This window comes from Cordyceps fumosorosea, assembly GCF_001636725.1.
Source record: "Cordyceps fumosorosea ARSEF 2679 chromosome Unknown scaffold_2, whole genome shotgun sequence".
NCBI lineage: Eukaryota > Fungi > Ascomycota > Sordariomycetes > Hypocreales > Cordycipitaceae > Cordyceps > Cordyceps fumosorosea.
This window is the reverse complement of record NW_017387302.1, coordinates 991,331-1,006,026: the sequence shown is the minus strand read 5'-3', so window position 1 is coordinate 1,006,026 and position 14,696 is coordinate 991,331. Positions and strand designations below refer to the sequence as shown.

General features: G+C 57.8%; 6 protein-coding genes across 6 annotated transcripts; 3 read left to right on the top strand and 3 right to left on the bottom strand.

The window, feature by feature from the left end:
* Nucleotides 1–69: 69 nt before the first annotated feature.
* On the bottom strand, nt 70–1,295 carry ISF_01466 (Terpenoid synthase; the record flags this gene model as incomplete). Its single annotated transcript, XM_018845073.1, has 2 exons — nt 70–78; nt 423–1,295. 2 exons carry the CDS (start codon nt 1,293–1,295, stop codon nt 70–72), a joined length of 882 nt encoding a protein of 293 aa, XP_018707839.1.
* A 1,922-nt stretch (nt 1,296–3,217) lies between these two features.
* ISF_01465 (Extracellular membrane protein, 8-cysteine region, CFEM) lies at nt 3,218–3,835 on the top strand (the record flags this gene model as incomplete). Its single annotated transcript, XM_018845072.1, has 2 exons — nt 3,218–3,301; nt 3,401–3,835. The coding sequence occupies 2 exons, from the start codon at nt 3,218–3,220 to the stop codon at nt 3,833–3,835; spliced, it is 519 nt and encodes a 172-aa protein (XP_018707838.1).
* Nucleotides 3,836–4,277: 442 nt separating this feature from the next.
* On the bottom strand, nt 4,278–5,546 carry ISF_01464 (Pyridoxal phosphate-dependent transferase, major domain protein; the record flags this gene model as incomplete). Its single annotated transcript, XM_018845071.1, has 2 exons — nt 4,278–4,339; nt 4,406–5,546. 2 exons carry the CDS (start codon nt 5,544–5,546, stop codon nt 4,278–4,280), a joined length of 1,203 nt encoding a protein of 400 aa, XP_018707837.1.
* Nucleotides 5,547–6,749: 1,203 nt separating this feature from the next.
* Nucleotides 6,750–8,302, top strand: ISF_01463 (Flavin monooxygenase-like protein; the record flags this gene model as incomplete). Its single annotated transcript, XM_018845070.1, has 2 exons — nt 6,750–6,930; nt 7,002–8,302. 2 exons carry the CDS (start codon nt 6,750–6,752, stop codon nt 8,300–8,302), a joined length of 1,482 nt encoding a protein of 493 aa, XP_018707836.1.
* A 1,369-nt stretch (nt 8,303–9,671) lies between these two features.
* Nucleotides 9,672–11,288, top strand: ISF_01462 (Tannase/feruloyl esterase; the record flags this gene model as incomplete). The annotated part of the gene is made up of 1 exon (XM_018845069.1): nt 9,672–11,288. One exon carries the CDS (start codon nt 9,672–9,674, stop codon nt 11,286–11,288), a length of 1,617 nt encoding a protein of 538 aa, XP_018707835.1.
* Nucleotides 11,289–11,673: 385 nt separating this feature from the next.
* ISF_01461 (Transcription factor) lies at nt 11,674–14,387 on the bottom strand (the record flags this gene model as incomplete). The annotated part of the gene is made up of 2 exons (XM_018845068.1): nt 11,674–14,141; nt 14,258–14,387. The coding sequence occupies 2 exons, from the start codon at nt 14,385–14,387 to the stop codon at nt 11,674–11,676; spliced, it is 2,598 nt and encodes an 865-aa protein (XP_018707834.1).
* Between the last annotated feature and the right edge of the window lie 309 nt (nt 14,388–14,696).

Below are 14,696 nucleotides of genomic sequence, written 5' to 3'. Positions count from 1 at the left end.
CAAGTCACAGTTGACGGCTACTTCCAAGTCGCATTGCTTTATTTGTGACTAGCCCGTCCAGTGCCAATTTCAAGAAATCTATTGATCAAGCGCGATGTCAGCGACCATGGATAACCAAAAACACCCTTTCCGGTCTCCATTTCAGTCCCCGTAACCCTCTCGCTCCTAGTCTCTTCCGGCGGCGAACAATCAGGCAACATGCTCCATCCATACCTGCTATTTGGTTCACCCATGATGCCAGTCAAGTGATAGTCAAGGTAATTGAACACCTGCCTGAAAGGTTCCGCATAGAAACCTTGACGTGCAGGTGAACATGCCACCAGAAACATTTCAAACGACCGAGTCAACTGGTTGAGCCTTCTAGCGTGCAGATGGATGGCTGCTCTGTCGTTGACTCCAAGCTCTCTCATGCCGACGCGAACCAGGTTCAAATGGGCAGAGCCATCATCCCGTCGCTCGACTGCCTCAAGATCTTTATAAAGACCAATGATATCGTTCATGTACGTCATCAACAGCGACAGCTGAGCGAGGCCTGCATCTTCAACTGTGTGCAGATTTGCCTGCTCAGGTTCCATGGCCAGGAGCATCGGCACCAAGCCGCCCACCGTGACGACCCTGGTCTGGAGTATCTCGCTTGACGGATGCTCGTCGCAGAACTTCTTTCCTTCTTCATACTGGAAATCAAAGAATTGGGCAAGGGCCTGAGTGCATGCTCGTACATGGTGAGCCGGCAGAAGCCTCCGCTTCAGAGGCATCAGATCCTCCGCGAGGATACGCTGGGAGAGTACAGCAATCCGAAGCAGCTCGTCCGGACAGGAACCCTTGAACTCGGCCAAGTCGGCAACGGCCTCCCCCACCATGACGCCCTTCAATGCTTCAATAAACTGCTTCCCGGCTGTGTCGTGCAAGCCGTGTAGCGGAAGCTTTTCGACGACTTCGTCCATCAAAAAGACCCATGCCAGGTGGTGGTGAAGTAGAATCCTCCTCTCGTAGTTGAGCGGCGCTTTCAGAGCGCAGAAATGCGACATTTCAGTGGCGAGCTTCGCCATCTTGGAGGGCATGAGCGTAAAGAAGGACCAGGATTGCATGGCCCGAGCCAGCGTCGCTTCAATGGCATCGTCGTAGAGCAGCTCGATATCTGGCGGGAAGTAGAGCATGCACGTGTCGTCTTCGGCGTGCGACTGGCAATCCGCGACATCCCAGTCCGAAACAAACTTGAGAGCCAGGCTGCTCTTGGTGTTCTTGAACAGTGCCTTGTTGACATAGCTGGGGAAGCTTGCTTGGCACGTGGACATTTTGGCGTGGCTTGCTTTCGGAAGTGTCCGACTAACAAAGGAGGAAGATAGAGCAGCGGAGTTTCTAGAAGATTCAAGGTTTTGGTGACATGTGGTGTATTTTATACTCAAATGATACCAGCCAGCCACGTAGATGCAGCAGAACGGATACTCGTAGCTGAACGTATGATAAAGTGGGAGAAGGACCACGCATGATCCCACCGTAACACCAGCAAGTGATGTCGTAAAATCTCACATTGACGAGTGGCCGAGTGTGATGCCATTGTCTCAAGCCGTTGCAGCTTTCAGCTTCGGGTTATTTCCATGGAACTCCCGGCGCTGCAAAGACGTGCGGTTTCCTCGTGCAAAGGGCTCACTCGCTGGCACGAGGAATTTCCTTGTCCGAGAGCTGGCCCTTTTCTTCTCTCAAAAAGAATTTAGGTAGAATCTTAACTCAAGATTTTATGCAATGCTAGAGGCGTTATATTCTTTACTCTATAGCGAGCCTGTCATGGGGAGCACGGGTGTGCCCTTCAGCCACCACGTCGAGGGAGCGCCAGAGACACATGGCTTTCTCGTGATGTGGAATCGGCATCGCCGGCAGGATGTTAGCTGAGAATGAAAGGCTTTCCATCCGAATGACCTCGTTCTCAGCTTGCCCTCGACCAATCGTTTTAAGAGTCGAGTACATACTCAACAAAACACTTGACGCCGAAGTGAAAGCTCTACCTGCTCAGCGCTCACGCAACCATGCAAGTTCCAGAGCCATGGCCGCTGCCACTGCTAGAAATTATCGCTACTCATGGAGTAGTTGGAATACGTGCAGCGAATAAAGAGTCGTGGCGTTCAGAGGGCACCCGCCGCAGCAACCTGTCTACAAATCTGCCCTGTCCTGTTGTTCGCCGCTTTCAAGGAAGTCGTCACCCCTACACCAGCTTTTCCATTTGTGATGGAGGCATCTTTCTGAGAAAGATAAAGAAGCGAGAGAAAGTATCCGCGGTCGCCGGGCCCGATGACGTCCGCTGACCGGGTGAATTTTTGGTCCGGAGGCGGCGCAGAGATGGGTGGCACGACGCTGGCAAGTTTTGCAAAATACACGGGTGCAGGATCACGGGATACCTCTTAAATGCGACATTTTTTTTTGTGAAAGTTGGATGCCTCGCCAAAGTCAGTGATGCAGATCTGAGGCGGAGGTTGGTCCGGCTTAAAGGCGACCGCGCCGACTGGGTGGACTAGGTACTTAGATGGGATGGTGGCCGCCCAGCGCGTGCCGGCAAACTTTCTTGATCGCCGCGAAGGGCAAGGGCTTTTTCTAGGGCTTGCTATTGGGGCAGTCATGATCATCTCGGTTTTTCGGGTTATTATTGTTGACATGTGCCTCTAGGTTGAAGGGTTTTGAGAGTTAGCAGCGTGGTGTGTCACGACAGTTCTACCTATGTACATAGATAGGTACAGGCAGGAAGTGCATGTGAAATCGACAAACTATTCCTCTGTGTAATACTAGGATTAAACGTAATGGTCTATCTGACGTGTATGATAAATAAATCTTGAAAGTTTCTGTGATTTTCCGAGGCCTACCCTTGCAGTTGCACAGTTGTGGCTAGTGGTGGTGGCTGGCGGCAGTGCTGAGCCACAAATATGATGCCTCCCAGCCACAGGTCCGGAGCCACCATCCAGCTAGCAAGCAAGCCACTTCACTCGCTAATCACTGAAGTAGTAAAGACCGACTGAGCCTCCTGCGCCTCCGCTCCTCCTCCGCCTGTAGTTACATTGTAGCTTATTCCTTTGGTCGCCTCGGCCAACCCTAGCTAGCCTCTTCCTTTCCCTTTCCCCTTCTCCATTGCCATAGAGTATCATTCCAATTCCTCCCTCTCACACTCGAACTTCCCCTTCTTTCATCAAACCTAACCCCTCACTGATATCCAGCCATTTCCTCACCTACAATGAAGTTCCTCATCCCTCTCCTTGCAGCGGCCTCCCTGGTCACTGCCGACGACAACCCTCTCAATAGTATCCCGACCTGCGCTGTACGCAACACCACCCCCCCCTCACCCGTGCCCTAGCTTCTACCTACAAGGGGCCGTCGCATTTGCGCCTTTCTTCCTCTAACATTTTGTTGTCTATAGCAATCCTGCGTTGGGAAATTCCTGACCGGCAGCAACATTGCCGGCTGTAGCCTGCTCGACTACAAGTGCGTCTGCAGCAACGAAAGCTTCATCAACCAGATTGCCTGCTGCATCGCCCCCGTGTGCGACGACAAGGGCAAGTCCGATACTATTGCTCTTGCCAACAAGCTTTGCAAGGCTTTCGACGTGAATCTGCCCACCGCCGTCACCTGCAACACCGCCGCGGCTACCTCGACCGGCTCGGCCACCTCGTCCGGTTCTGCCACCTCCGCGTCGGCCGCCACTCCGACCACGAACGGTGCTTCGTCCGGTTCCGCTACCACTGGTGCTACTAACAGTGCTGCCGCCTCGACCTCCTCCTCCAAGGCCGGTGCCGCCCCCACCAATGTTGCTGGCCTTGTCGGTGCCGCCGCCGTCCTTGCCTTTGCTCTGTAAAGAGAGAAGCGAAGCGAAGCGACCTATCCAAATTCGATAGTCGATTGAACCACGAACCGAAACTTTCTAAGGATGGATTTGGACAGACGGCCCCCGTAGGCCGCATAATAATGATGGGAAGAGAGGGGCGCAGCGGAATTGGCGTGGCATCTTTACATGGTGGCGGTATTGATTAATAGTTGTATTGCGATTCGTGATGGCCATTGGCCAATCTGTTATCCTAATATCCGTATTATCTCAATGGTTCAATCTCTTTCTTGTCCGATTTCCCCGGATTTCGGATCCTCGGTTTTTGGGGGGGATATCCCCACCAGCCCCGCCTGTGACATAGAATGGAATTAATGTCGCATGTTTTAACTACAATTACAGCATACATTTACAGCATCAGTCTTTTTACGACCAGCAGATGCAGTGCGATATCGAGGAATTTGAACTATTGGATTCACTCGCTCGATAACGAAAGCACCTCCTTGAGGACCTTTATGAGGCCAAGCACCTCTTCCACTGCGGCGTATGCATCAGTAACTTGCCAGAAAAGGCCACAACACACATGAAACCGTCATGACTTACTTGTATTATAATGTGCCAAGCTTACCCGCACCACACCGTCCTTCTTGAGCATCAGCGTCTCGCGGACCAGCCTGTTCGAGTAGAAGGCACCCCAGCGCAGGCCATAGTTGGAGCGGGCCTCGATGGCCTCGACCAGTTCCTGCGAGCTCCATCCATCCACCGTGAAGCTGACAATGGGCAGGCGGGACTCCTGCATGACACGCTTGCCGTAGATTGTGATGCCGGGGACCTGGCGGAGGTACGCCAGCAGGGTCTCGGTGAGGGCCTCCTCGTGCTCCTCCATGGCGCTCCAGGATCCGTACTCGCGACCGCCGAGGTACGAGACGACGGCGGAGACGCCGTGGCACAGCTCATAGCTCCCCGCCGCCAGCCCCATCTTGTCGGCGAGCGTGGTGTGCGCGTTGAACAGGTGTCCGAGCGAGCGCATGCGCGTCTGCGCGGCCCAGCTCGCGTAGAGCGTGGCCAGGTGCGGCCCGTACACCTTGTACCACGAGAAGACGTAAAAGTCGACGCCGAGCGCGCGCACGTCGACCAGGCGGTGCGGCGCGAACGTGACGCCGTCCACGCACAGCAGCGCGCCCACCCCGTGCGCCAGGTCCGCGACGGCGCGCACGTCCGTCACGGTGCCGAGCACGTTGCTCGCGTGGGTGCAGCAGACGAGGCGGGTGCGCGGCGTCAGCAGCGGCGCGAGGTCGAGCGCGTGCAGCTCCGGGTCGAGCGCGTCGCGGGGTCGCCACCAGCGGAGCTCGAGGCCCTGGCGCTCGGCGAGGTCGACCCAGGGCGCGACGTTGGCCTCGTGGTCGATGGCGGAGACGACGACCTCGTCGCCGGGGCGGAAGCGCAGCGTCCAGGAGAGCGTGCGCAGGAGCTGCGTGGCGGAGGCGCCGAAGACGACCTCGTCGTCGGTGGCGCCCTGCAAAAAGGCGGCGGCGTCGGCGAGGGCGCGGGCGTGCGTGGCGGTCGCGCGCCGGCCGGCGGCGTAGGTGGCGCCGAGCTGCACGTTCTGGTGGCAGAGGTAGTCGCGGATCGAGTCGATGACGGTGTCGAGGGTCTGGCTGCCGCCGGCGTTGTCGAGGAAGACTTGGTCGGTGGACTGGAGTGCGGGGAAGCGCTTCCGCGCCTCGGGGTAGAAGTCGGCCATGAGGGGAGGCGGCGGCGGCGGCAGCAGCTGGTTGGATGGGTGAGATTGGGACTGTGGGATTGTTTTTTTTTTGGCAATGGCTGATGAAGCTTGATGGATCTTAGATTGATGAATTGATGAATTGATGAATATAGGACAAGACGGCTCAGGTCTAACCGGTCATCTGCCTCCTTCGACGGCTGGCGCTCCCCCGCACATCAAGCATGTGCGGGGTAAAGCTTCATGGCGTTGCTTCGAATAGCGCCAAACAAAGCTACTGGAGCATTGTGCAAGGCTAGAGTTGAGATTCAAAGGTAGCATGGCCTCTATTGCGCGCTCATATTTCACGATGATGGCCAATTGCGGACGGGGCGCAGATCTGATAAGTGAGTGGTGGTTGCCCATCGACCTTGGACGTGGCCGAAGCAGACGATGCGATGCGGTTATACATGTGTGTGGCGACCAGTCAGATCACAAATGAGCGGTAGGATATCAACTGACGAGTTGAACTTGAGTGTCCACTCCTCAGCTTAATGAATTCCAGTAATCTCTCGAGCATTTCAGGTCAAACGTGCCCATCATCATGATCGCTGCCCTATCCTCCGAAACATTGATACGTCATCTGTGCTGAAGCTGCAAAAGTCCGTTGCTGGCAGATCCCCCGCAAAACGGCCACCACGAAATCCCCGGGCAGGGGCCGGCAAGTAGAAAGAGGTTAAAGTCCGCCGTGCCCGATTTCGCTAGTCCGGGTCGTCGAGCCAATCAAGGAATCAGAAAGCCTATCCCTTTTTGTTCCCGTCCCCACCATGCTGGGCAAGGTAACTTGCGCTGCTCCGTTCGGAGAATACAAAGGCCAACCGAGGCAAAAATTGAATACTGTTAGCTGATGGCATCCAAGATTTTGCGATTAATAATTGAAACGATGCCGAATTTAGTTATCCATCCGACTTGCTACAGCTCTTCCCTCGCTGTCTCGGGCTCCTGAGACTGTCCGCGACACACCCGGTGCATTCGCTAGGCCTGGGAATCAGGCTCCGTCTCGGTCCTCGGCACCATGGACTTGACCATTGGGGCAAGCAATAGTACATATTTATTTGACCCGCAACCTCCCATGTTCCAGCATTGCATCACTACTGCGAACCATTAGTTGTTGCTTGGCTTCGTAGTGTCATCAAACGCCTCCCCTACGCGCCAAAAACCAACGCCCAAGCAACACCATTCAATATGCCCGACCGGAAAAACGCCGACACCAAGGCCTTCGACTACGACGTGGTCATTGTTGGCGCCGGCATATCCGGCATCGGCTTCGCCTACAGGCTGCAGCAGTCGAACCCGAACCTATCATATGTCATCATTGAAGGGCGACATGAGATTGGCGGCACATGGAGCTTGTTCAAATACCCAGGTACGAAGCCTTTCCCTGGAATTAGATCCCCCCCCCCCCTTCGTCGCTAACCGCGATCTCCATGCTTCTAGGCATCCGATCCGACTCCGACTTATACACATTTAGCTTCCCATGGAAGCCATGGACCAAGGGCCAAGCCATTGCGGAGGGGCCCTTGATCCAGGAATATTTGAACGAAGCGGTCGAGGAGCAAGGTATCAGGCCACACATTAAGTTCAACCACAAGGTCAACGCCATGGACTGGTCGAGCGCGGCCAACATCTGGACAGTCAATGTCACTTCCGACGGCAGCACGCAACGGCAGATCCGCAGCCGCTTTGTCTGCCTCGGATCGGGCTACTACGACTACGACGAGCCGCTCAAGGCCGTCATCCCCGGCATCGACCAGTTCCAGGGCTCCGTCATCCACCCCCAGTTCTGGCCCGAAGACTTTGACTACACCGACAAGAACGTCGTCATCATCGGCTCCGGCGCCACCGCCGTAACCCTGCTACCGAGCATGACCGACAAGGCCGCGCACGTCACGATGCTCCAGCGGTCGCCCAGCTGGATCATCCCCGTGCCCAACCGCAGCAAGGGTATCGAGTCCTTCATGCAGCGGTGGCTGCCGGGGCGACTCAGCGCGGCCCTCGTGCGCTTCCGCCGCACGCTCATGGGCCTCCTCTTCGTCAACTACTGCCTGTGGCGGCCCTCGTCGGCGCGCAAGCTGCTACTCGGCATGACGGAGAAGCAGCTGCCTGCCGGGACCGACATGGCGCCGAACCACACCCCTGCGTACGACCCCTGGTCGCAGCGGCTGTGCGCGACGCCCGACGCCGACTTTTACGCGGCGCTGCGCGCGGGCACGGCGAGCGTCGTGACGGGCCGCATCGCGACGGTGACGGAGAAGAGCATCCGGCTGGAGTCGGGCGAGGAGCTGCACCCAGACGTCATCGTGACGGCGACGGGGCTCAAGACGGCGGTGGGCGGGAACGCGCGCATCGCGGTGGACGGGGTGGCTGCGCACCTGCCGGACCGGTACTCGTGGAAGGGCGCGATGCTCGAGGGGCTGCCGAACCTGTTCTACGCGTTCGGGTACGTGGACGCGAGCTGGACGCCCGGCGCGGACGCCACGGCGCAGCTGGCTGGGCGCATGATCCGGCAGATGGACCGCGAGGGCAAGCGCGCGCTCATCCCGAGGCGCACGGAGAGGGAGAGGGAAACGATGAAGGACGTGCCTTTTATGCGGCTATCATCAACGTACGTCAAGTCGGGGCTAGTCAACTTGCCCAAGTCGGGCGACGCCAAGCAGTGGCAGCCGCGGTCGTACTACTTTAAGGACATTACGAATGCTTGGTGGGGAGATATACGATCGAGCATTGAATGGAGATGATGGATCGGGATCTTTTCAGATGGTGTACACGGCGTTTGTTGGCTCATGGCTGGGTTTGCTGGTCAAACAGGGTTCATGGAGACGGACACTGTAGGGTAAATAATGGCAGCACGTCTGCTACGCTATTTATTATGATGTATGATGTTTTTTTTTCACAGTATTAATTTGCTCAAGGAGCGCGACCTTGTTAAATTTAGCCTCCTTGTAAGTGACGGTTACTGAGAGCTCTTCTTCCTAGCAGGGTAGAGGAGGGTATATGCGCATGGACTAACATGGTGTGCGGATCTTTTGGCATGAACGCAAAACTTCTCCGATTTCTGAAACAAGAGGATCTGAACTCATGCCCTATGCGCAACAAGGCGGTATTCAAAAGATAAACGAGAACCGCAGTTGCTGCAGGTATGCACGCTGTGGGTAAGGCGAAGACGTCTCATGCCGATTGACAACCGCCTGCAACCAAGAGCTATTTTTATCAGAGCCTTGTTTATTTCCGCCCTTTTCCGTGTCTCTCTACCCTCCTCCCCCCCCCTTTTGCTTTGACAATTGATCAAGTCCCACCTTGGCTCACGCTTTTCTGTCTTTGTGGATCGATGATCCGGCCGAGACAATGCAGATGGCACTAACTGGATAGATAGCTCCTGAGCATTGACGCCAGGGAGACGTTACTTATCGTTGACGAGTCCATTACACCAGGCCGAGCCGGGCTGCTGCGCCATCCCGTCCATCCTTACAAATTTCCGCACGGAGTCTCCCCCCAGTTGATCCGCGGAGTCGCATGCAAGACTTCTTCGCAGCCGTCGGGCAGCGGCTTTAAACGGCCTTGCCATCGGGCAGTGCCAACTGTTAGCCAACCAGACCATATCTCCTGAATCAGTCATCTATCTGCCTTGAAAAGTAAACATCATTACGTCAATCTACCCACAACTGCAAGCAATGCCCCGAATCGACCCAACCGCTGGCGTTGCATCCGGTGTCTTCGCCCAGCCTCTCAAGGTGACCTAGCGCTCCAAGGGCCTCGGAATTTGCCTGGAGTTCAAGTTGTCGGTCTGGCGGTCTGCGGGATCACGGCATAGATGGGGTCGCTTCGTTTCGAATTATGCCTTTTTTTTCCCGAAGCCCAAAAGCACTGCCTCGTTGGAGGTTCTTGCTTGCTAGTGCTGTTGCGGATCAAACCTGAAAGAGATGTAGTAGTCATAGAAAATAGGAGGGCTCATATAAGTTTTGGCCGCTCTCGCCCGTGCCGAATGATTCGAGTGTATTGTAAGTTGATAGGTGCTTATCCGGAAGACATCAAAGGTATGCAGTCTCCCCGAACCTAGCCGTCCCAACCTGTGCTTACAGACTGAGAAAAGTCAAGAAGTAGACAAGCATGTTTCTCCGCAAAGCCGTGGCTTCGCTCGCCATCTGTGCTTTGGCATCGACTGTCAATTCTGCTTCCAACTCTACTGCATTCGACTCCAACACACCATGCGATGTGTCTGCCATTGAACTACTCGCTCCGCAGACAACCATCCTCAACATCACGGCCAAGAGGATAGATAACTACCCTGTTCCCCAAGGGCCATATTACGATGTCTTCGTCCCGTTGTCCTCCGCGCCCTCCAACGTCAGCTTCTGCAACGTCACCGTCACGTACACGCACCCTGGCTGGGACGACACCATCCAAGTGTTCGTCGGGTTGCCGCTGCAAGGCTGGAACCGCAAGTTCCTCGCCCTCGGCGGCAGCGGCTTCTCGACCAACGCGCCCCTGGACATCCTGCCCGTCATGGCCTCCTTTGGATACGCCTCCGCCGCGACGGACGGGGGGCACCTTTGGCAGGACATCAGCTGGGCGCTCAAGGGCAACAGCAGCCTCGTCAACTACCCGCTCCTCGTAGACATGGCCTCGGAGTCGCTCAAGGACATGACGGTACTCGGGCGGCAGCTGGCCGAGCTGCACTACGGCGAGCCCGCGGAGCGCGCCTACTGGGTCGGGTGCTCGCAGGGCGGCCGCCAGGGCATGATGGCGGCGCAGCGGTACGCGCACCTCTACGACGGCATCCTGGCCAACGCGCCGGCCATCCGCTGGAACGACCTGCTCGTCGGCATGCAGTGGCAGTCGGTCACCATGTACGAGACGGGCACGGCGCCGCCGCCCTGCGTCCTGGACGCCTTCACCAACGCTGCTATTGCTGCGTGCGACGGCCTCGACGGCCTCGAGGACGGCGTCATCAGCCTTCCCGGCTCCTGCAGCTTCGACCCGTACTCCCTGGTCGGCGAGTCCGTCAACTGCGGCGGCGGCGGCGGCGCCGACAAGATCAAGGTGACCGGCAAGGACGCCTTCGTCATCCAGCAGGTCCTCAGCGGCCCGCCGACGACCCCCGGCGGGAACAGCTCGCTCTTCGTCGGCTACAGCGTCGGCACCAACCTCTCCACCGCCGTGTCCACGAGCTGCGCCGACAACAACCGCAACTGCACCGCCAACGGCGTCATCTTCGCCAACGAGTGGATCCCCAAGTTCCTCGCCAAGAACTACGCCTTCAACCCGCTGACCATCACCTACGACCAGTTCTACCGCTTCTTCGCGCAGGCCAAGCGCGAGTACGACTGGGTCATCGGCACCGCCGACGCGGACCTGCGGCACCTTCGCCTCTCCGACACCAAGCTGCTCTCGTTCCACGGCTTCGCGGACGAGCTGATCCCGCCGGCCAACACGGTGCGGTACTACCGCGAGGCGCTCGCGCTCGACGCGAACCTGACCGACTACTACCGGCTGTTTATGGCGCCGGGCGTGATGCACTGCGGCGGCGGGCAGGGGCCGAACCCGACGGCGATGTTGCACGTCTTGGAGAGGTGGGTGGAGAACGGGACGGCGCCGACGCGGCTGGATGCGGTGGCGACGGCGGCGAACGGGACGAGGGGGGAGCGCCAAGTCTGCATGTATCCGGAGTCTTCGAGATATACGGGCGGTGATCCCACACTGGCTTCGTCCTTTACATGTAGTTAGATGATGAATGATCTTAGATGTTAGACGCTTAAACAGACTCTACGAGCACCTCTAAACTAAGCCCATGGTCAGACTGTACAGTAAGCTCTCAAGCTGCTTCCAATACGTCAAGATTACCAAGCTGCGACGAATCAGGCCACAACCATTCACAAAGCAAACAAAAGGCGGGTTAAGCATGCAGACATATGCACATCACATGATGGCGCACGTATGATCACATCCGAGGTATGGGCTTAACTCGGATATTAAGCTCAAAGCTGGCAATTCACAGGCCACAGAGGTACCAATACAATACCCACCCCCCCCCCCGCCGAGTGAAACAAGCTTGACTTGTTCCGCCTATGGCTGCCATGTGCGAATGTCTCGGTTTCCATCTCTTTGTTACCTAGGGCCTCCCCAGAATCATCTCCTTGCAGACGCGTAGCCTATTCCGCGCCTCCACAAGCAGTTCCGTCTCGGCCTCTTGCAGGATCTCCACCATGACATCCAGCAGGTCCGGCAGCCCGTCGTGGAGCATGCCCGCCGAGCGCTCATCCAGCTCCGGCCGCGCCGCCACGCGCGCCAGGTACTCGGCCGCGCGGCCGTGCGCCGTCGTGCTGCTGCCGCTACCGCCACCATCGGGCGACCGCAGCGGTAGCGGCTTGCCGGTCGAGCGGCCCAGCGCCTGCACGAAAGTCCATATCGTCAGCGCGGCAAAGTACATGATCCAGGGCCGGTGCGGGTCGGGCTCGTCCCGGATCGAGTAGCGGCACCACAGAGCTCCCTGGCCACCACCGCGGGGTGGTCGCCGCGGGTCCGGCTCTACTAGTACGCGGTGTAGTAGCCGGAAGGCGTGGTAGATGGCGTGGCGCGTCGAGCCGAGTTGGGCCCAGGCGGCCATGCGCTTGGTGGCGTTGGCGTAGTCGCGCGCCGACACCTTGCGGCCGAGGATGCGTTTCATCCCCGCATACACCTGGCAGTCGATGATGTCGACGTTGGGCGTCATGTGGGCGAGGTGAAACAGCAGCTGCGCGCTGTGGATGGGGCCGTTGGACGGGCCGCGCTTCGGTGGCAGGCCGCCGCCGCCACCGGAGGGCGACTCGGACATGGACCCGGACATGGCGCCGTCGAAGCTGCCCTTCCAGTTGTCAAAGGCGAGCAGGAGCATCTTGCGCCAGTTGTCCTGCACCTCGGTCGACGGCGTGCGCAGGTCGAGCCACTTGAGGTGCGTCTCGCGGTGGCTGAGGTGCCAGCCGACGCTCAGTAGGCCCGAAATGATGATCATGCGACCAAACGAGTGCGTCTTAACCTCCTTGCCGTGCAGAGCGCTCTTGAGGCCGTCCAGGAAGGACACCTGCTTGAAACCGTACATGCGAAAGTTGGCGTCGAGCTGCCGCACCTCATCGGGGCTGTTGGCCGCCCACAGGTTGTCGTCGCATGGAAGCGGCAGGCGGATCTCGTGGGCCGCCATGTCAGCGGCGTGGCCGAAGATGGCGGCGTGGATGATGTCAAGCATGAATGCGGCATAGACGACGCGGTGCATGGACTCGGTCTCCGCCCACCGCGTCCACCAGGTGTGCGAGTCCAGAGGCAGCCCGGGCGGCGGTCCCCGTTCATTGAGGGTCTCTGGCTCGGCCGGGGATTCGCTGCCTGTTCGTCCGATCAACGGGCTGCCTCGGCGAAGCAGTGTGAGAAAGGAGGGGTGGTAGATGTGCGCCCTCTCGTGGAACCGTCTTGAGGAGTATAGCTTCTCGAAGAATTCTACCAACAAAAGAGCCTGCGCCACCCAAAGGTTCGCAGGCGGCATCGAGTCGTCCGAGGTTAAAATTTCCCATCGCACGGAGTGGATGATGACATCGGCAAAGGCCCCGTACTCTGATCTCTGGCCTGTCCTGTCGTGATATTTCAACGAAGCGGCCCCGAGAGCAATCATGACTAGAAGTAGGAATACCGAGCAGCGATTTGCAGAGAACGTGTGCTGGTGCACTATGGGAAGTCGCGGGGACACACTGTCCCAGAATTCCTTGAAGCATTCGCGCAGCATGTCCACATTCAGCGCTGGCAAGTCACCGCCGCTTTCCTGCGTCAGCGTAGGCATGAGAGCGTCAAACTTGGGCCGCTTTTTGCGGAAGATTTGGAACCATTGCAAGACCTCCTTACGCTTCGCTTCTGTGATCCATTCATCCGACGCATCTGAATGCCTGGGCGGTGTTGGTGCGATTGGTGAGAGGCTGTGGAGAGACTCGTAGTCGTATTGTATCGTATTGTTAAACGTTGACTCCAGGCCGCCTTCAAGAAAGGGGAGGTTCGCAACACTAAAGTCGCCATATGTGGCCTGCGGGTCAAACAACCAGGCGGCAAAGTTTGCTTGGCTCATTTGGCTGTCTGAGGGAAATGTAGTAGCGGAGAATGGCATCAGGGTAGCGGGTTCCGGCATTGACGCTGGGTCACCGCCATAAAAGCTATTCCGGTGGCGCATGATAGGCGACTGCGACTGCTCATCTATTGCTGTCGGCCAGACGCTGCTCTGATAGCTGGGACGACCGTGGACGGCGTGCCCAAGAGACGCCGGCGTCGGCTCTGTGTGGGACTGCGGTGTTAGAAGGATAGCTGCATCATGCGGGCCGCCCATATGCGGATGCGGAGGATGGCTATAGGCCGGCCGCGATGTTGCTCCCGTGACACTCGCATGCTGCTGCCTCGGTGAATGATCCAGCGTCGTGCTGTGGTCCGCGGATGTGTCGAAGCTGGGAATGCGGTTACGTGGGGTGTACGACGCGGTGTGACGCTTCTTGTGCCTGGCCAACAGGTCCAAGCGGACAAACTTTTGATCGCAGTCTCCCAGGTCGCACCGGAAGATCTCCTTGGGGTTGTCTGACAAGGTTGGGGGGAAAGAGGGTTGTCAAGTTAGCCGGGCTGTGGGGGTCTGGCGTTGCATGGGGAAGTGCGTCGGCGTTTGGGCTCGCGCATGCATGGCGGTGGTGTCTTACGGTTCAGCTGGTGTCGCTGCAGGTGCTCAGCTCTCGAGTAGATCTTGTCGCAACCGGGATACTCGCAGGCGAACTTACGCAGCGCTCCCTTGCGGCTTGCGCGCTTATACCCGCCACCGTTGACGGACATGAGGTCGGGGTTGGGGGCGTGAGGACCGGGCAGACGCCCTCGACATGCGAGCTGATTGGATAGGGTTACTGTGTCTTGGCCGGTTTCATGGGGCGTCGCCGCTATGCGAGAACTTAATCCCCTTGGCGACGGAAATACCAGGGTGCAGATTAATTGTGAAAATGTTGCAAAGTCCAGATATCTAGCTTGCCCTGTCGCGGGGAAGCTTCCACGCGCAGCTTCTGGGGTGACCCCCACCGAATGCACGCTCCCCACACTATGTGCCGACCCGACGGACTTCCGTGGGGGTGCTTACCTGGGCCATCTTAT